The following is a 21,187-nucleotide window of genomic DNA, read 5'->3' as shown; positions in this document are numbered from 1 at the left end:
CAAAGAAACGCGCGACACGGGAGAAGGCAGAGCGGACACAGCGCTACGACGGGCGTATGCTTTATTGCACTTGGCTACAGTATATATAGCACCGTACAATACCAACTAGCCCACCAGTCTGTTTTGTTGAATGATCGCGTTCGTCCATTCCGGTCTCCTGCTCCAAGTCCTTCCGCAGGACGATCCCGCGAAGCAGCGGCGGGCCCGCGCCCGTTGTTAGGAATGGCCGTACGGGGCTGGCAACGTGCCAGTTTTAAGCCCGCTGCACGTGTTCCAAGCCCACCAGACGGGGCGCCCTTCAGAGAACTGCGGATGACCGGCAGCCACGTGGCGAGCGGTCAGCTCAGGAATGTTGTACTCGGCAGCGCCACCCGGGGCGGAGTAGAGTTCTCCGAAGCCCTCTGACGTCGACACCGAGAGCTGTGCGGCACTGAAGCCTGTGTGTGGGTGCAACACGAACATTTCTGTCCACTGGCACTCCGTCCACTGGGAATCCGTCCACGGGGAATCCGTCCACTGGGAATCCGTCCACTGGGAATCCGTCCACGGGGCCCTCGAACGGTGACGTCGAACAATGGCGTCGAACTATGAAGTCAAGCGGAGAGGATATAAGCAGCGTTTGCCGGCTGCTAGAGTGTGCGCGTCGTCGGGAGCTGAGTGCTCGTTGTCATGCTAGAGACGTACAAGTGAGCAGTGTGCTCGTAAGCTGTTTGCTGTATGTTAGTCTTGCGGGCTCCATATGGGAGTCGCGCTAGACTACCCATGTATTTTGCTTAAAATGTAAAATATGCAAATAAATCCTGTTCACCGAGTTTCTCTCTGCGACCGTCAACTCCTTCCAATGGTGGCAGCTGCGAGATAGTCCGACGACTCCTACATCTGGTTGACAGCGGTGGGATCGTCCGACTACTCTAATACGGTACCGTTCGCCGACCCCGAGACAAATAGGTGCGGGTTGCGCACTTTTGCTTCCGAGTAACCCCGCCGTTAGGTGGTGTTAGCAGCAGCGCAACACTCGCGCCATCTCTCTTACTAATCGAAAACTACACCGACCACCGCTGGTACTTATTCAAATCGCGGTGTTTGCGGAGAAGCCGCATCACAGAATAGAGCCGTGCTGGGAAAACGACATCGGAAGTGAAGATGATAATCGGATGGTCAGATGATGATGATAAAAAGTGGTTGGCGTACATATGTGCTAAGGCCTCTTTTTATCAGGTTCAGTTGGTTATCATGCGAATGTATATAGATGCAAGCAATGACAGATAATGAGGATTTGAATGTGTGTGAAGAGCGGTGAGGATAAGACACCAAACGGGGATAGCCAATATTAGAGTTGACATTAAGAGAAAAATAAAAGGTAGCTGAGCAGGCCATGCAATACGTAGGGTAGATAACCGGTGGAGCATCAGAGTCGCAGACTGGGAGGCAAGGGAAGGGTGGCGCTGTCACGGATGGCAGAAAATTAGGTGGCGTGATGAAATTATGAAATTAGCAGGCGCAAGTTGGAACCAGCTAGCGCAAGACAAGCGTAATTGTAGATCGCTGGGAGAGGCCTTGGTTCTGCAGTAGACATAAATATAGGCTGATGGTGAGTTCTCGCGTGCAGGAAATCAAACGGCTTAAGTGGGAGCCATTTTGGTTGTGGCTACGCCTACATCTCTTAGGCTGTCTCGAATATCTCGTGTGTTGAGCTGCGGAGATTCGCTAGGGCAAACTCAAGGAGTGCGCGCAGGTGTCATGGTAGCAACGTTAACAAGCAGTACCTTATTTGTCATTCGCAGGCCGGAACTCAACAAGTTCACGAAGATGCACAGACTTCTCGTGGGTGTTGTCGGGTAAGTAGAACAAATTTGTCAACTGTCACGGCCACCAAGCCAGAAACTCTTATGCCCCAGCACCTATGCACCGCTGCTACTTTTAAGGTTAGTGCCGACCATACAAACACACCGTAAATTTCACAATGCGGTCTCCGAGGTTACGCCGGCACTCATTTGCTCCTTGCGAGAGAGAGAGAGAAGAAACTTTATTAATGAATGGCCGGCAATTTCGTTGTGGTGGCCTCAGGTGGCGGCTCCAAGTCCTTGGACTCGGGCGGCATCTTTGGCTTGCCGGACGGCCCAGAGTTGGTCTGCCAACTCTGAACTTTTGAGCCGCCTCCCAGCGGGGGCGGCGCCGATGGAGAAGGTCTCCGGCGGGACCCGCAGCCGGGGCGGCGTCGGGGAGAAGCGAGCTCGAGGCTTCTGTGGTAACGGCCGCGATTACGGTCGCGTCGCGAACGGATGTGGTCCCATTACCGTGGTTGCCGGTACATTCCCATAGCATATGTCGCAGCGTTGCTCGCTGTCCGCAAGCTTTACAGGCATCTGTGGGATATAAACTTGGGTAGAAGTGATGTAGGACCGCGGGGCTAGGGTAGCTGCTCCTTGCGACGAATTTTTATTAGATTGGGCTGTATAATATGAAACTAGAACGTTATGCGTAATCAAAGGAACGAAGCCATTATTTGATGACGATGATGACGGTTGAAATTCCCTTTGAAAGGGGGCGGAGACGAGTATTCACCGAGCCTGCTCATTCCGTTCATGTTTTAGTGCTTTTACCACCATCTAGACTTTTGCCTATCTGAACTCGATCTTTCGTATCGGAAGCCTTTATTATTATGTTCTCAAGCACCTACGCTTTGCAATGACTCTTGTTCTATCAACCTCTTCCCTGATTTTTTTCATCAATACTCTAAACTACTTACCAGTGAATTCTTCCATCTTCTTTGAATCCCGAAGCTTTTGGAAGGTGGCCACTTCCTACCGGTCTCGCTCGGTGAATACCTTGGCATTCATTTACGACGTGCTTAGTCCCTTCCCGAGCTTCGTTATTTTCTTCTTTTTATTTTTTTCTTTTGTTTTGCGGCACAGAGTTTCCTCATGTTGGGCCGCATATTTGTTCCGGTATTGTTTTTTATCCACATGCAGCTAGCCTCAGACAGTAAGGGACGCCCCTTTGCGTTACAATACAGATTTTTTTTCGTCCCTATTTCTTGCCATCTCCGTCTTTCGCATCCACTTCACAGTCTTTGTGCTGCTTTACGACTCCTGGTGATTTTAGTTACACTTTCAGTTACACTGTACTTGAGTTCTAACTTTATTGACCTTTTCCTGCATTCTGTGTCGACAGTATTGAGGTACAGATATTTGCGTACTTTATCCGAACATTTCATTTCGTCCATGTTTCTTAGTATTCCTCTTAAAGTCATTTTGCTCTGCGCTTCTCTGACTTCAAAAGAAGCCCAGCCCATATCACCTTGCACGGCCTCATTTGTAGTTTTTCCCTAGGTCCCCAAAGCTAATTGGCTCACCGACATCTGATTTATCTTCAACTCCGACATGATTTATGATTCAAAGCACAGAATTGCATTTGTGAACGCAAACGCTGGCACCATTACACTTCCCCGAAGTTTTCCCAACACGTCGTATTTATTCTAGTGCCCAGTGCTCTATGTTTCATAATTGCTGCATTCTCTTCCCTATCATTTTTATATTATCTTGGTGGACATTCCACTAAGTCTTTCCTTCGCTTATGCATATACCCAGGTATTTATGTTGCTTGAGTATACGTATGACTTCCTCTTGAATGGATACCACGTCATTACTCATTTCTTCATTAAAGATTGTAATTTCCCGCTTCTCTGTGCTAAATTTAAAGGCCAAGTGCAACAAAAATTTTGGCCGCGTAGAAAGCCCACTTTCAGGTAACTTTGACATAAAGTTGTCTCTATGGAAAATTTTACGCTTGAACTTCGAGTGAACTTGTCAAAAAATCACGCGGTAAAGTCAGCGTTTTTCGTACCGAAACTCAAAACAAACGCAGCCATTACCCGTGGCCGAAAGTGACGTGCGACGTAGATTGTTGAGAATCAGCGCCAGTGTCGTCTGCTTATCTTGCTTGCGCCGTTCCCTTGTAGGAGCGAACAGGACCCGCACGTCTGCTACATCTCGGCTTCACGGTAGTGAGCTTGCGGAATTTGTGCGTCCTACAACCAACTAAGCGCTCGCGCGATTCGTACTTCTACGCTTGCTCTGCGGCAAAGACTGCGACTTAAACTGGCACGGGCGCAGTTTAGGCGATCTTAGTGAGAACGATGATCCGAATTCGCCGGCCACTCCGCTGCACGCCGGAAACACCGGACTATTGACCCTCTTCGCGGCGACTCTGTGGGCGCTGCCATGTTTGATCACGTGGTGAAGCGTCCATTGCTTGCCTCATCTGCCTCCGTTGCAGTTGCGTTTACAATGGGTGTGTATGGCGCCTGAGCGGCTTAGCGAACCTCTGTTTCGGGAGTTACCGTAGATGGTGACTGGGTGGACGATACGAAGCTTTGGTCACAGCTTCAGAGAGCATGCAGAAGCTATGCTCAAACGTCGCGAGCAGCGTATTTGGTGCTTGTTTTAAAAACGACGCTGAATGTTTTCCACGCTATCAAAACTTACCACTCGTGAACTGATTCAGGATTAGTGTGTTTTGCTCTGCATCCTTTATTTGGCAAGTATTTTGAAGCAGCAGCTTGTCATATTTCTGACTCGGTAAATTTTCTTGGTGCGGTCACTACCTGATCATTTCTGCTTAATCGCTCGTGGGTGTGCTCAGTTCCGATAGATATTTTTCTAGCCGCGCGCAAGGCTTGGAATGTAGCCAGTTTGTACTTTGTAATACCTTGTAACACAGATGTATTATCTCTAGTAATTTGATTACTCTTGTTGACCACCACGATACATTCAGCCTCCACCATTCGTGCGCTATCGGTGTAGTCCGTAATGTGCGTATGTGGTGCGCATATATTCAAAAGTGCGCCCATTCACTTATTGACACGTTGGCGATAGAGTGGGCGTAAGATTCCGTGCCAGTTGGGCTAGATGTGTGTACATACCGTGCGCGAAACGTACGATAAGAGGAAGTGGCGCTACTACCTTCGGTATTGTTTAACGAGCGATACTCACTCTTGCCGACGTGCCGGGACTGAAGCACTTTCTTTGAAGCGTGGCGATACTACGCTGGCAGACGTGGAAATTTACGTATCATCAAAAGAGCCGCATATCTCGGAGTGCCGGTAACACGTACGGACAGTTGCAGCAACGGTCCGCGAACTTGGCTACACAGATTCATTCCATTTCCTAATATGCCTGTGACTATTTTGCAGCCATCTACTGCACACGACTTCAATCCACGTGATTCAATCCGGCATGACTGGAGAACAGTGCGTTAGCGAAAACTCAGTTGCATTTCCGACAACTTGTCGCAAAGAAACAAGGTGGAAGTGGCAATGGTTTAGTATCCGTGCGCTGTCGCTGAGGCGACGTGCGGCGTGCCGCCGAAAGCGCCATCTCGTTTCTCTATGAGAAACTGCTCCGCGAAAGTGTGGATATCCGCGCCTTAACACATAGCTATATTATACTGGGTCTACCGAGAAAGAAGCTACTGCCATCTTTAGTAAAGGATGTTAAGTGGCAGAGGTTCGGCGCTAAGTGCGCTTGAAAGAGCCCTGAACCACCCCTCGGGCTTAGTGAAATAACATATTCCGAGGGCAGCGTACGTAGCTGTCAACATCTCAGCCAAGTTTTGCTATCGTACGCGGTGCGTGGAGCTCGCAAGCGGACGGGCTATTTCGTTATTGCCTTAGACGGCTTATATTGGCTGATAGCTGACGTCACGCTACCGTCGGCTACATGGCGCAGATACCGCGGCCGCCGCGGGGTGCCGCCACGAGTCCACTGGCTAAGCGCACTGCGGCTCGCCGAGGACAAGCGCGTTTGGCTTTAGAGCGCGTCGTAGGCACCAAATGTAGAAGTCGTGGCGTCTACGTTAACATGCAAAATGACATTGGAACTGTGCGCCACTGTGACGTGTAGAAGGCGGAGCGTTGCGGGCACGCCCCACTGCGCCGTACCCTTCGCAGTGCAAGGCACTGACGAAGGAACGGGAGCACATCGGAGGCAGTGTTTGATTGCCAGTAACTCCACTTGCAGTACTTGCAGTACTCCACTTGCCAGTGCAGTAAGGGTCTCAGCAAGTACGCCAATCATTTGCTCAAGGCGAGATTGCCGATCTTTGAGGTGCGACAGGGAAACAGTAGTTGTTGTCACCGTACCTCCTATGCGGTCGGCCAGCTCTGCAAGATTGTCGAGGGACATGCCTTCTCCAGCCAAGGTGGCCACAATATTCCTTGGCACATGCTGAAGGAACAATCCACGCAGCAGCGGGTTGTTTGCGTCCAGCCTACATTCACTGAGGAGCCGCCGCGTACGACGTCGAAGTTCCGACGGTCGATGGTTGCCGAATTTGTTTTCGTTGAGACGCTACTGGAGGCGCCTGCGCACAGACAAAGACTTGCGCTGCAGCGCCTTAGTCTTGAAGTTGTCAAAAGGGGGGTAGTCTCGTGGGGTGCGTACTCAACGTATCAGCGCCCCCTCAGCCACCTCTGTAGGGGTGCCGAGACAGCTTGGAAGAACCTCGCGCGCTGCTAGGTAATGCGCCGAAGGTTGAAGATGGCCTCCACCTGGATTAACCAGGCTGCAGGATTTCATGACGTGAAAGGCGACACGGGAATCTGCATCGTGACGAGGCCACAGCGTGGAAGAGGCTGCCTCGAGCTGGCGGCGAACGACACTAGTTAGGTTGTCAGGCCGAATTGGCTGGTGAGGATGGTCCGCACAAGTCGACATAGCAGCGGTATTGGGGAGGCGCACGATGTCAGGTGTGATACGCAGTCTCTTCGCTTGTGCGAAGCTATGGCATGTTATTTGACGATGGCATCAATTGTAGGAGACGTTGCCGAAAGCCAGCAAGTTGAAGGCGTCGTCTGCGATACCCTTTAATATATGCGCCACTTCGTCTGTTTGGGACATCTTGCCCTCAGCTTCGCGGCAAAGCGCCAGGACGTCTACTGTGTATGAGACCTCTTTAGGCTCTGAGCACGCGTAGCAAGGACTTTTTTTGGCTGAGACTGTGCGCCCGAAGGGGTCGCCGAACTGTTCAGGAAGTTTCTTTTTGAAAATGCCCCAGCTTGTTAATTAGCTTTTGTGGGCTCGGTACCAGAGGCGTGGGGTAACAAACGACGTTAGCGAACATGATCGTTGTATCCCACCTCTTATGAGCGCTGCCGCTTTCGTAAAGGATGATTCACTCTTTGACGTCGGTGCCGTCGAAGCCGGAAAACAGGCCAGGGTCGTGAGCCTGTGGAAGCGTCACGACATCGAGCAGTCTTCCGAGTCGTAGCCGACGCTGGCGGGGTCTCATCGCCGGGAGGTATGGTAGCCAGCTCCATGTCGCGACCGCTGCGGAGCTCCGTGCCGAGGACGAGGACCGCAAACCTCCACCAAAATGTTAATTGTGGGAACGCACAGACGAAAGACTGTTTACACTGTGTTTACAAGAGCAGCACAGCCAGAGACCAAGGTGGAAACCGATTCGTGCGAAACCCTGATGTGCGTGGAAACCGGTGGAAACCGAAAACACAGCGTAAGAAACAACCTTGGCGATCTATGCACACGTTAGTGCCGAAACAGCCACATGCGCTTCAAGTAGAGTCACAGGTAGCCGAGACCAAATTGGCGAAAAAAATAAAATAAAAGTGACTGCACGAAAAAAAGAGGCCCATACGGAATACAAGCCAGCGCGCGTTTTATTGGAGACCTTTAGTGCGTCCGCTATTTCAGCAAACGGGGGTGGTGTGGCCCAATTGCCGGATGGGCGGGGGCCTAAGTGTGAGCTGCCGGAGAGGTGGAGCCACCTGGTGGCATAGAGCTCAACGAGACAAACGCAGAGCTAAAATTGCAGTAACCTACTATATTCTACTTCGCTGCTGATGCAAACTTTCGGCAGCGGCGTAATTGTGAACACGATTACGCCGCTGTCAAAAATTTACACGAGCAGCTCAGCAGAATATAGTATTTAGCTGTGTTTATGTGGTTGAGCTTTGCACCACCAGCTGGCGCCACTAATCTGGCCACTCACGTTTACGTCCCCGCTCATCCGGCAAACAGCCCATGGTTGCAGGAATACTGGACGTAATAAAATTCTCTATTGAGACGGGACACTAGTTAGCCGCCGCGGTGGCGTAATGCGCTACTAAGCTCGAAGTTGTCGCATCGAATCCCTGCCGCGGTGGCCGCAATTTGCTGGGTGCTTAATGCAAAATACGCCCGTGTACCGTCAATTGGGTGGACGTTAAAGAGTCCTAGGTGGTCTAAATTAATCTCGATTCCCCCACTTCGGCGTGCCTCATGATCATATCGAGACTTTGGCGCGTAAGCCCTACAAGAATATGAGAATATTCTTGGGCGACTAGTTATGCAGTGGCTTGAATAAATCTACGAGTATAAATAGTAATTGGATAACGACTTTGTCTGTATAACGACGCATTCGAATGCGTAATGTTTTTTCTATGCTTGTAATATCACTTCAAATTGATTGATATTTGATGTTTTTTGAGGCATTCATATTTCTTCGCTTGTGTGTTGGCATGCGTAATAATTGATTTAATAACGTATATCTCTCCCCTCCATCGCCTCTCAACGCAACGATAAATTGAACAAGTGGAGGCTGCTCGCGTTTGAGAAAACTTCGCATAACTAGCTTCTTTTTAGTTTCCTGCCACGCGCGCAAGTTTATTATTATAAGAATGAACATTTAAATCGATGTACGAAGGATCGCTAGTAATAGCCACCCCAGTAGATGCACTGTGACTCAAAGTTGTTACGTAGTTTTGTTGAGCCGTATTTGGGAAACGTATGTCAGCCTTATTGGGCCCTCCCTAGCCTGACTTAATTCTCGGGCGTGAGTAGTTTACACTGAAGAAGGTATGAACGAAAGCTCAAAACGAGACACTCAGAACAGGGTGCACGTAATCAAAACATTGGCTTGAAGCAATGCTTACTATAATGCAGACTGAGATTGTATGACAGTCCTCATTATTTCGCCAGCCCGGATTAGCAACGCTGAAATATATCAAAGTAGTTCCCGCAAATATATTTCCCTTTTTCGCGCCAAACAAATGCTTTTGAGAGGTTGTGCTAGAATAGCACTACTGAGGTAGAAGCGCGGGTGTGTTTGTGCCTTCTGTGTGCATCAAATACATACTCAATTATTGCTTCCTGTCGCCTGCCTGTGTGTTCTCTTTCAGACGCTTAAGATGATCTACGCCTGTGCCGCATCTGCAGTATTTTGCGTTGTAAGTTGACTATCTCTTTTTGTAGATGCCCTTTGACAGTCTATAACTTCGAAGTTGATATGATACAACCAGTCGCGAGATTAGCATACAAAAACAGCTCGTTCCGCCAACACTTGCTGCATATATAAGCACGACGAACAAAAAAGCAGCAAGAATGAATTTAGCGCTTATGGCCACCGATTTTGCCACGTACTGGTGTCTGCGAAGCACAAACCCCAAAACGTTAGAAACCACGACAATACGAAAAAAAAAATCTACTTAATTTACTTGGCTTCCGACAGTAAAGTATGACATTGCAGGAACTATGTATATTGACCAAGTGAAAAGACAACTAACCCTATCGTTGCAATTATAAAATAAGTAGAGCTGATTAATATAGTAAGTGACAACCTAAGTATAGAATGTTAGATGCACGCTGTCTAACTCTTACAGAAGCTCCATAGATGCGACAGCCAATTAGGTTCGCTTATATGATGACGTAAGGCGATGTTGTGCGTTGAAAGCGGTTGTTCTCTCCGCACAAATCTATCTTTGCGTCACCCGTTTCAAGAGGAAAACTGAACATCTCGTTAAATTTTATGGGCAATCCTGAAAGTTATTGGTTAGCTTGAAACAACAAGCTTTTATTTCATTAGCATCTACATTAACTTATTTATTCATTTATTTATTCGGTCAAAAATGCACGACCGGCATGACGCTTGGGTGAAATGGTGACATTAGCTACATAGACCCCTTTTGCCCCTATTGATAGCAATGAAAAGTCAATAAGCTCTGAGGGGACGCCAGCTGGCTCGGCTGCTTCACTCGGTCGCCGCGTCGCGTGAATGATCGCGGCCACCTCAAGGGATAGAGGTGAGGTAAGAATTGAGAAGCGGCCAGCAGCGGAAGTGATGGATGGGCATTGCGACACAAGCGGTGGAGTCTTGAGTTTGGTAATACGCTGCGTCAACGTAGCCCTTGACAGTGTCCAGTGGGGAAGGGTCGAAGTGAGCGCGGGCTTGTCGTCGTCCCACACAAAGATGTGGCGTCATGTTAGAGAGAAAAGGGGCACAGCGGAGATTGCTGGGAAGGGGTCGTTGAAGGGTGTGCAGAGGAAATTCGAGGGGCCGAATGCCAGCCCGCTGCAGTAGCAAACGGTCCTGCGCAGAGCTGGACACGCGGCCCAGTTGCCGATTGGCTCTACATTCGTCGAGGCGCCGCTTAACTACTCGTCGGACTACGTGGGTTACTTGGTGGCGTGTGGTGCCGGTGGACTGTACTGCTCGCGTAAAAGAGTGGTCTTGGAGGGGAAAGCCTAAAACTGGCAGAATGAAGTGTGGAGGAAGGAAGTAACGGCACGAGTAAGATAAAGCAGGGGGTTCACAGAGAGTTGGTACTTAGTAGGGGAAAGGAGCAGCAACTCATATTTTCTGTGGAGCAGCTTGCATACTGCAGTGCGAAAGGAATTCAGAAATGAGGTTGAAGCAGGAGCATAGTGTGAGTTCCACCTTCCCAGGTGAGCGTTGAGTAGGCCAAACGATTATATTTATCAGCATAGAGATTGGACCGTAGTCGGGGAATCTTAGAAAAGGCTTTTCGAGAGGGGCTAGGCCGAGATTCAGAAGGGTTGGAGAGGGGACGGTCCCTTGAGGTTTTCCGCGGGTCAAAGAGATGACCGGGGAGAACGTGGTCTGAGCTTGTCGGGAGTGGAGAAAATGAGAAACGTAAGAGTAGAGTAGGGATCCAGAGCTTGGAGATGGGAGAGGGTAGCTCCATGAAGTAGGTGAATTTATTACTTTGTTTACATGCTGGAGCGCCGGAACGCGCAAAATTGTTGTCTTACGTGCCCGTTTTGCAGTTGAGTTGTTTGTCTACATGTACGCTTGTTCGCAAATATTACTGGCTGAACAATTGAACTGGTGCAAGAAAAGGCACAGGCACAAGAAAGGGAGGCCAAGAAAAGCGCTTTTACCGCGCTAATTTGTTTGTTCGGCTGGCAAAACTAACTAGCCCAAGAAGGAATTCTTTTAGAATACGCAAATACTACTGATTCGTCCTCCTAGGTTAAAGCGGACATCGGCTTTTATGAAGAACCTTGCTCTATTACAGGGCTTGTTTAACTGAATAATACACCTCTTCGTATATTTCTCAAGGTGATTTTCAGTTATGTGTAACATGACACTCTATCATGCTTTTGTGCTCCCACGTACGTGCATGCCTCGCACAAAATATCGCGTGTACAACTAAAGAAATAGCTTATAGGGAAGCTGAAGAGTCTGTCGAATTCAATAAGACGCTCATAGACGGATGCAGGAACCTTATAAACCATGTAGGTAAAATTTGGGTTTTTTTTTCAATTAGAAGCGACGTATTCGTCGGTTGAAATTGCGCTGTAGCTCCCCCCCCCTCCCCCCCCCCGTCGAATGCCGCGCGCTGCTGCTGACGCTGACGATGGGAGCGGAGACCGGAAACTGCGGTGTTGTGACGTCTACTCTAGTGTTTCGTTTCTTCGCAGCGTCCGCGACCATGCCTGACCGCGCTTGTTTCTACGTGCGTGCCATAGTAATCTGCTTCGATCGACCATGCATTCCTTTGTTGGTGCGTCTGCGTGTAGGTAGAATGGTAGTCAACGTGCGTGGTAGTCAACGTGAGGGGTAATCAACGTGAGTGGTAGTTAACGTGGTAGTCAAGAGATGAAGGTCACTACACGTACTGCATGAACCGGGAAGCTTTTCACGCGTTTAAACCGTCTTTGTAGATTGCCGACAGCTTTGGACAGCGCACAAATGCCGACGATCGCATCCCCGCTTACGTTCCACGAGGAAGCATGCAGGAACACATCACTACAGTTGTTTGACCGGAAACGAGCTCACTAGATCGGCGAAAGATCGGCGAGATCACTAGATCGCTTTGCAAAAAACATACTCACCAAAGAGCATTTCCAACACGAGGAGATCCCAGACCTTGCTTTCGTGCGCGTCGAAAGCACTGCTCGCACCAGCATCGTTTGCTTCTTCTAGAGGCTGGCTCTTCGCAATCGGCTAGTACATGTAGGGAGTAACGCCGAACTCCTCAGAAAAACGCAGTCTCTCTAAATTTTCCATTACCGTCTCAGAAAAACAGCACCAAACTACCTGGCACCGCGCTTCATGTGTAACGGCAGCGGTCGGTTACTAGAGTTGACGTCACGAGGCGCCCGACCAATCACGGGCGGAAACGAGACGCGCGAGCTGGGCGTGTCCGCTGCTGCACTTTTCGTCGAAATAAAATATATTTGCGCTGTCTTTCGCTCAATTTCGATACAATATTCGAATTCGGAGGGTTGAAAACCATTAAGTACAGATGTTCACTCATATTTTTCTGGAAAACCTTTCAGCTTCCCTTTAATGCACATATAAAAATGTAAAGTGAGCTGCATTCGAGTAGCTGCGGCATGTCAATATGCAAATAGATGAATGAATCAATGAATCAATAAATAAACGAAAGAATGAAAGAATGAATGAATGAGAAATACCTTAATGCGCAAACAAACCTAAAATAAGCTGCATTCGAGTAGCTGCGGCATGTCAGTATGCAAATAGATGAATGAATGAATGAATGATATTATTACTGTACCCAGTACGTCATCATCGAAGCGCTACTCATCGTGGGTGGTAAAAACCGGGCGGGCTTCTTACCGCCCGACGACTACATCCTGGGAGCGCTGATGCTGTACATGGACGCCACCAACATCTTCTTCTACATGCTGCGAATAATCCGCGAGTTGAAACGCGACGATTGAAGTGGAAGGGGGCGCTGCGCCCTTTGTCGCTGTCTCCACCTGCGTGCGCTTTGCGGCAGGCAGGACTCACTGCAGTACCCAACGAGGGTGGCGAAGCATTTGTGAAGCCCGGTCATCGTCAGCGCCTCCTACGATTAAAAAAAAACTGCTTCGGTGTTGAAGACGCCGGTGATTTTAGTGAATTAGAAACCCCCGTATACGCCCGCCTCCAACTCGGGCTTCACTCGAAGCTCGATTTGTTCACGTTATCCACCCACATTCTCTCTGCGGAAATATTTGATTGTTATACATAAACCATTGCCGAGTTTAAGCTATTCTACGTTTTCGTAAAGACCGCACACTGAGCGGTAATAATCCTTTCCGCATCAGCTTGGTTGCGGCAGAAGGAAAGGTTTACCGCGAGGCAATTTTACCCATGCGTGTACCTAAAATTCTCTTATCCGATGTCCTTCCCGCTTTCTTCAATCGTAGGTGATGTTTAACTGATACAGTCCACAAGATTTTCCCGAGAAGTATTATGCGAGCAGCGTTTGGAAATAATAGGGTGCAATTAAACTAGTATGCGTCTTAATCTGTGGCGCCGTAATCCCGAATATAAATTTCTGGATTGATACCACAAGTGGAACCAGGGTTCACTGTTTCATAAATACGCTTGATATTGCTACTCAGCTTGACTGGAAGATGTCATAGTACCCAGTGAGTGTCATGGCCCTTATTATACAGGAGGGATGAGATGAGCACGTTGGCAGGTAGGAAGTCATCAGGCCGTTTGCCTAAATGACCACAGAATCGGTAAAGCTTTCTTGTGCGCCGCCCAACCTCCTTTAGGCATCAGGAACAGCTGAATGGTGGAAGTGAACGCTTTAGACGTCGGATTGTTAAAATGCATCATAGAGCATTGTCGGTGGCATGCGTACATCCAATACTAGTTAGTGCTCTGAAGGAGCGTTGGTTGTTTCGGAATAGATTTGCGGACCAAAAATTCGTGCACATCGCATCCTTAAAGGGACCCTGAAACACTTCTCGAGCATAGTGAGAAAATGTTGCCGATTGGTCGTAGAGGCTACGTGCAGCACGCAATTTACAATCCGCTGTCAAACACAGCGAGAAATCGCTTGCTCTCGCTTCCTCACCGTCGTCACCCAGCGTCATCGAAAGCACCTGGCACACCAATGATACCGCCTTATTTCGTGATCGCGAGAGAGATTTCCCAATAATGTATAATCGCTAATTTGTCGATTAAATAAATGAAAAAATGCCCACGTGTGCAATCGCACAAAGCTAGGAATATCGTTTCGTCTCTGCATAGTGCGCATAGCTGCGTCGGATGTGTGCGGCCTCCGAGATGGCTGCCGCGCATAAATCTACCGCGGCCGCCACGGGGTGTCGCGACGAGCCCTTTCGTTGCCGCGACACTCAACTTACGGCCGGGGCTTTGGCCTCTCTTGGCTTCTCCGCTTCGAAAGCTGGGCATCGGTGCGATAAGTTCACTTATAGTGGAAGGATTAGAAAAATTTTTGCGGCATGAGGTTCGTGATATGACGACCTTTAAAAGTGGGTTCATTCTATATTTAGAAAAGTATTTGAGAGCCTTTTTTTAGAGAAATTGTTATCTAGGGGGGGGGGGGGGTCTCCTATCTTGATACATGGAAACAGAGAAATCATTTTTCCTGGCAACCAGTGCACTGATTTTGGAGGTTTGTCGCATTCAGAAGAACAACCTTAAAATGTAGTGATTGTAGGGAGCCGAATTTTGATTTTAGCGGGTATATATTTAGCGAAAATTGTTGAAATTGCAAATATTTGAAAACGAAACGATAGAATGTAAACAATGTAGCTCTGTAATAATAACTATGAAGAGCTTCTAATAGGTCATATTAATCGGAAAAATATATTGATGTAATATACGTAGCTCTCACGTATGCCAATGATAGGCGGGTAAAACTACTGCAAAACCCTTGTCAGCATTGCAACGTATTCACGCAAACTGTAATACTTATATAATGAATTTCTCCCGGCGTGATGGCGTGGTAGCTATGCCGTTGTACTGCTAAGCCTAATAATGGCGCGGGAATGTCGGCCGCATTTCGATGAGGGCGAAATGCAGAAGCGGCCGCGTACTATGCATTGGTCGCACGTTAAGGAACCCCTAGTAGTGAAAATTGAAGAGGCGTGCCTCACTACGGTGTGCATGGCTCACAATGAAATCGTGGTTTAGGCAAGAAATACCCCAGAATAAAATTTTCTTTGATTGCACTGAATTATTACTCTTTAGGCGCTACAGCGCTTGCAGTTTACAGAGAAGCGGTACCTGTTTTGTGTTGCAGAGTTACGGACTTGTAAGCTTCGTGCTGCCATTTTTTTTGTAAACTTACAATTAAAAACAACACTGTTTTCAATAGTCTTAAGCTGTAAATTAATATTCCACTTCAAGAGACGCGAAAGTATTAATTTGTTTCTTAAATGCAACAAACTTTATTTCGTATCGGTGCAGAGGTTATCTGACAAATGCATTTCTGCCTTTTATATGTATTTGACTAGTTGGCATCGGAGTCGGGCCCAAACTAAAGCTTACTCTTAATTTGACGAAGACGACCTCTATTGCGATATTAGGCCACATTGTATATTACTGGAACGCCAGTGTACTTGACTTTAGGTGCAGGTTAAAGAACAACGGGTCGTTCAAGTTTCCTGAGTCACCCAGTACGTCGACCATTCCTCAAATACAGATCGCGGTTATGGCAAGGAACACCTCATAGTTTAATTTAATACGACTGCAGATTGTTCGAGTGTGCATAAATATTGAACAGTGTGCACGGGATTGGTAAGTACCTGTTAAAGATAACAAAATAATGTTCATGCAGCATTCTACGTTCAAAAAAAGAAGTTGAACCTGCATGAGAGTCCATTAAGCTGCCCTGTCTCTCTCTAAAAAAAATAACAAAGTAAGAATAAAATAAAAATAAAACAATAAATAGATTGTGCCTGCGGAGTACGCATGCGCATTGAGTGGGTGTGTTTTCTTTCAGTTTCTCTCGCTATTGCTCACCAGAGCCGGATTCTGTTTACAGCAAAAATTGTTTATAACGCCAGTCCTATCTGTCAACGTGTGTGTTCCCGCTTTAACGCTGTAAATATGTCGTAAGAAGTGAACGAAACCTACTTCTGGCTTAAATGGTAAACAACAAAAATGCGAGCTTTTCTTCTCTCACGTTTGGGGCTATTCATTAGATTTACTAAAATGTTACGAACCAACTTGTAAATTATTCTTCATTATAAGACAAAAAATAAGCATTTGTATAAAGCAATGAGTAGCACTTCTTCTATGTATGCTTACCTAATACTGCACCATCATGATGTATTTATTAAAAATTAAATTAATGTTTTGTAATTAGCAAATATGTTTCTTCCGCAACCGACTACTTTTTACCGGGTGTCCAAAATTAAGCATTATGGTTTTCTTAAAATTAGGCACTGGGATGCACGTGAAGACCACCTGTTCACATAAGTTATGTGGCCAGGAGGACACAAAGTGAGATGATGATTATCACTATTAGCAGCCCAATTACCTCAAACTGAATAATTAACTTTTGATTGAGTGAAGTAAGTTTGTATGTTTGTAATGAAAAGTTAGAGGCAGTCTTGTTTTGACACAGTTTCACTTGGAAAAATTCTTTCAGCATGTGCGTGCTAAGACCCTACTCCAAATTTTAATTCTGGTTCGCATGATGGCACGTGAAACAGAGTGAGCATCGGCGCAAAGCTCCTCCCTGATGTGACGCGGCTGTTGCGTGCGGCGTTTAGTCTGGCAACACGGCAGAGGAACAGGCAAAGATAACTGTTCCCCTTCCCCTCTCGGCTGGCGAAATCAAGATATTATAGCGCGGGGTACCGTGAAGCGATTGCTCTTGATTTTAATAAAACTTACCGTACTCGAAAATCATCAGTCACTTTATTTGCGTAGCTTATGCAAGGACGATGCCCGCTCGTCTCGTCGCCATTGCGCACGCGCACTGCCCTCCGGCTTCTCCTCTCGGGCCATTATCTCGGCACGGCAGCTGCTGCCATGGTTACAGGCTGTGCGGTCACGTGTTATGACAGCAGTTCCGGGTTCTTCGATCTTTTATTTCGTCAGCCAAGAGGGGAATTTATTTGTGTGATCTGTCGCTTCAGTAGAGTTTGAAGAAATAATAAAACTTACAAAACGAATGCCTGCGTGTCTTTGTTTTGCTTCGTACCGTAGCAGGAGAGTTGTGCTTCCGCTTCGTCTGCTTCTTTCCGTGTCACGCAGTGGCCCGCGCAGAGGGCGAAATTATGCAATTTTCTACGGTGTTCCAGCGCGCCACAATGCCACGTGATTCGCTTGCGTCTGTCTCAGTGTTCGTGTAATAAAGGCTTATCGCGTGTTTTCGCGCAGGTGTAGTCAGGTGTTCTCGTGTCCAGTCTGCACCTCCTAGACCGCAGGCCATTGTACCCTGCTTTATTACGCGTCATGCTACTTGGACCGAAATTTGCATTGCCAAGCCCGGTGTAACGAAATCGGTGACGTGAAAATCATGGTGGCTTACTCGGGAGCGTTAATAATAATAATAATAATAATAATATTTGGGGTTTTACGTGCCAAAACCTCTTTCTGATTATGAGGCACGCCGTAGTGGAGGACTCCGGAAATTTTGACCACCTGGGGTTCTTTAACGTGCACCTAAATCTAAGCACACGGGTGTTTTTGCATTTCGGCCCCATCGAAATGCGGCCGCCGTGGCCGGGATACGATCCCGCGACCTCGTGCTCAGCAGCCCAACACCATAGCCACTGAGCAACCACGACGGGTACTCGGGAGCGTCGTCTCCATTCGATTCTATGGCAGTCGGGCAAAGTAGCATGACGTCACGGATCGAAGTGCACCGGCCTTTGGCTATTTTAGGAGGCGTTGGCACAGCACGTAAAATCATGCGCTGCGCGAAACGAGACAAACGCAATAGATCGCGCTTGAGACCGTCAGCGTAAGTGCGCCGCACAGCAATAAAGCGAGAAAAGAAAGAAAGAAAGAAGGAATGAACGCGGGACCCGCGACGTAGGCGTGACGTCATCCTCCAGCTCCGGCATTGGAGAACGCAGGCAAGGAGTTTGGTTTGTGGAGATTAGACGGTGGCAAGTGGACAGATTGTCTATGGTGACGGTGACGCCCGTCTCCTGAAATCGTGGGTTCGCGGCACTCAACTATATTTCGGCTAACAACGAACCAATTTGAAGAAAAATCTTGAGGTAGAACACTCCTTGAAGGGTAAGTAACGACTTCCAGCGTGTAACCAAAGCTTGACATGTGGCCTGGTGAGGCGCCGTATAAGTACACGTTGCCCTTAAAGGGCACCTACCTAGGCCACATAGGCACCAGGCACGTAGCGAGGCTTTCCGGTGGGGCGCATTTATGCAAATAAATGAATAAATTAATAAATTCTGAAATTCTGAAATTCTGAAAAAGGTCTGAATGACGCACTTAAAAATATAGCAAAATGGTGTCAAGACTGCCAGATGACGCTAAATACAGAAAAAACTGTCTGCATGACAGTAACGAGAAAGAAAGAGCCACTAACCTTTCCATACGAAATTCAGCAAAGAGAACTACATAGGGTAGAAGAATACAAGCATTTAGGTATAATTATTTCTTTCGATCTAAAATGGAAGAAACACGTGTCCTACGTGGCAACAAAACCACTCTCGGCGCTTTTTTCCCTCAATCGGTCCCTCAGATACGCTTCACCCAACACCAAACTACTCGCGTACACGTCACTCATTCGCTCCGTTATAGAATACGGCGCCATATGCTGGTTTCTATACACTAAATGTGCCATAGCGAAGTTAGAGAACGTACAAGGAAAAGCAGTAAGATTCATTTATAATAAATACTGTCGTCATGATTCCCCAACTGAACTTTTACGCTTAGCCGGACTCCCAACAATTAGCGATCGTGCTAGATATCTCTGACTAAAATTCCTGTTTATTCTCCAGAGCAATGCCCTAAAAATGGACAAAAATAAGTTTTTAGTACACTCTAACGCTAGAATTTCAAGAACGAAACACAATAAACAATTATCTGAGTATCGGTTTCACAATAACACCTTCAGATATTCATACTTTCCCCAAGCTATCAGAGAATGGAATATGTTACCACAAGAAGTTGTCGATTGTACAACCCTTCATTCTTTTTTGTCTAAACTGTCTAACCATATCTTTGTTGCTACATGATGAAATGTGGTTTTTACATAATGTTCTATTTTCACTATGAATGTGCATTGTCTATATCGCTGTACGTGAGTGTGTATAAGCTTGTTTTTAAACCAAAGCCAAGGCCTCTTGTGAACGATTATCGTTGAACCGTGTGTGAATGATGTATTTTCCCTTTTATGAACGTACCCTTTCCTGCCAAAGCCTTCGTTAAGGCTAGCAGTATGTACCAAATAAATAAATAAATAAATAAATAAATAAATAAATAAATAAATAAATAAATAAATAAATAAATAAATAAATAACCACTCCTACGAAGGCCGGTGCCGCGGCTGAAACGTAACTAATGCCTGGCTATTTTTTCCTACGTGCTTGTATTCTTTGAACTCTACATGTATACGCAGTTCTTCGGATCCGGTGCTTAAAAAGCACCAACAAAGTTATATATATGTACGAATTCATTCGCAAGTAGTTCAAGATATGTATCTGGGGTAGCATAATGTTCGCTTCGCCTCACCATAGCGGCGCGTTGAATTCAATACAGTCCTTAACAAAAGCTTCCCCCTGTATGCTTTGCGACAACTTATACGCTTGCCGATTTAGGGACGTTGGGATATCGAATGACAACACAGCACGATGATTCTATTACGCCAAGCCGTCTGCTACCTATGTACTTTTAACAGTATGACTGCAATAATGGCACTGGCTTGAATGCAGTCCCTTTAAAAGCTTCGCTTTTAATAGGAACCAGATGGCGCTCATTTCCTTTTTTTTCTTAGCTTAGGTAGGACCTAAGGCAGTAAATAGCAAGAGCTTGGTGGCGCAACCCACCGAGCATTTTAAGGGGGCGCTCATAACATCCATCCATCCATGTTAATAATAACAGGTTAGCAATGCAGGCAATTAAATTAAACGTCCGAGGTGTGGGCAGAACAAAATGGCATATTTGGAGAATTTAGAATGGCTTCAGAATCAGTAGGCGTCTGGCCGATAACTTATTTATCCTCTCTCAACGTTTAGCAATATCAAAACTAGAATGGAGATGGTTAAATGTGGCCTTTGAAGACATTACAGGAGCATATGACTATGGAGACCACAACATTTTGCGGGATATTCTGGAAGGGGAAGGTATAGGCAACGACTGCACACAACTTTTGAAGGAGATTTACCTCTAAAATAGCGCTCACCGACCGACCGACCCGACCCGACCCGACCCGACCCGACCGACCGACCGACCGACCGACCGACCGACCGACCCAACCGACCAACCGAACCAACCGACCGACCAACCGACCGTCCCAACCGACCGACCCAACTGACCGTCCCAACCGACCGACCCAACCGACCCACCCCACCGACCGACCCAACCGACCGACCCTACCGACCGACCCAACCGACCGACCCCAGCGACCGTCCCAACCGACAGACCCCACCGACCGTCCCAACCGACCGACCCGACCGACCGACCGACCCGACCGACCGACCAACCCGACCGACTGACCCGACCGAGCGACCCGACCCGACCGACCGACCCGACCGACCCGACGCGACCGACCGACCCGACCGACCGACCGACCCGACCGACCCGACCCACCGACCGACCAAACGACCCGACCGACTGACCGACCGACCCGACCCGACCGACCTGACCCGACCGACCAACCGACCCGCCCGACCCGACCCGACCGACCGACCGACCGACCGACCGACCGACCGACCGACCGACCGACCAACCAACCAACCAACCAACCAACCAACCAACCAACCAACCAACCAACCAACCAACCAACCAACCAACCAACCAACCAACCCAACCAACCAACCCAACGACCAACCAAACCAAACCAACCAACCAACCCAACCAACCAACCAACACCCCAACCAAACAACCAATCCAACCAACCAACCCAACCAACCAACCAACCAACCCAACCCAACCCAACCGACCGACCGACCGACCGACCGACCGACCGACCGAC

At 47.8% G+C, this 21,187-nt stretch overlaps 2 protein-coding genes across 3 annotated transcripts in view; both read left to right on the top strand.

Annotated features, from left to right (window-relative positions):
• LOC135906895 (elastin-like) overlaps positions 1–13,293 on the top strand; it is a 27,559-nt gene extending 14,266 nt beyond the window's left edge. For both annotated transcript variants that reach the window (XM_065438530.1, XM_065438529.2), the window contains 3 exons: positions 1,785–1,838; positions 9,176–9,223; positions 12,822–13,293. In XM_065438530.1, the coding sequence (XP_065294602.1) occupies positions 1,785–1,838; positions 9,176–9,188 (67 nt within the window). In that variant the 3' untranslated portion in view covers positions 9,189–9,223; positions 12,822–13,293. The remainder of the gene's footprint in view (positions 1–1,784; positions 1,839–9,175; positions 9,224–12,821) is intronic.
• LOC135906885 (uncharacterized) lies at positions 10,676–21,187 on the top strand (the record flags this gene model as incomplete). The annotated part of the gene is made up of 3 exons (XM_065438521.1): positions 10,676–10,718; positions 20,616–20,828; positions 20,871–21,187. Coding segments are annotated over exons 1-3 (573 nt in total), but the record flags the coding sequence as incomplete, so codon positions are not given.

This window comes from Dermacentor albipictus, chromosome 6, assembly GCF_038994185.2.
Source record: "Dermacentor albipictus isolate Rhodes 1998 colony chromosome 6, USDA_Dalb.pri_finalv2, whole genome shotgun sequence".
Lineage (NCBI taxonomy): Eukaryota > Metazoa > Arthropoda > Arachnida > Ixodida > Ixodidae > Dermacentor > Dermacentor albipictus.
The sequence above is the reverse complement of the archived record's forward strand: the minus strand, read 5'-3'. Positions and strand labels throughout refer to the sequence as shown.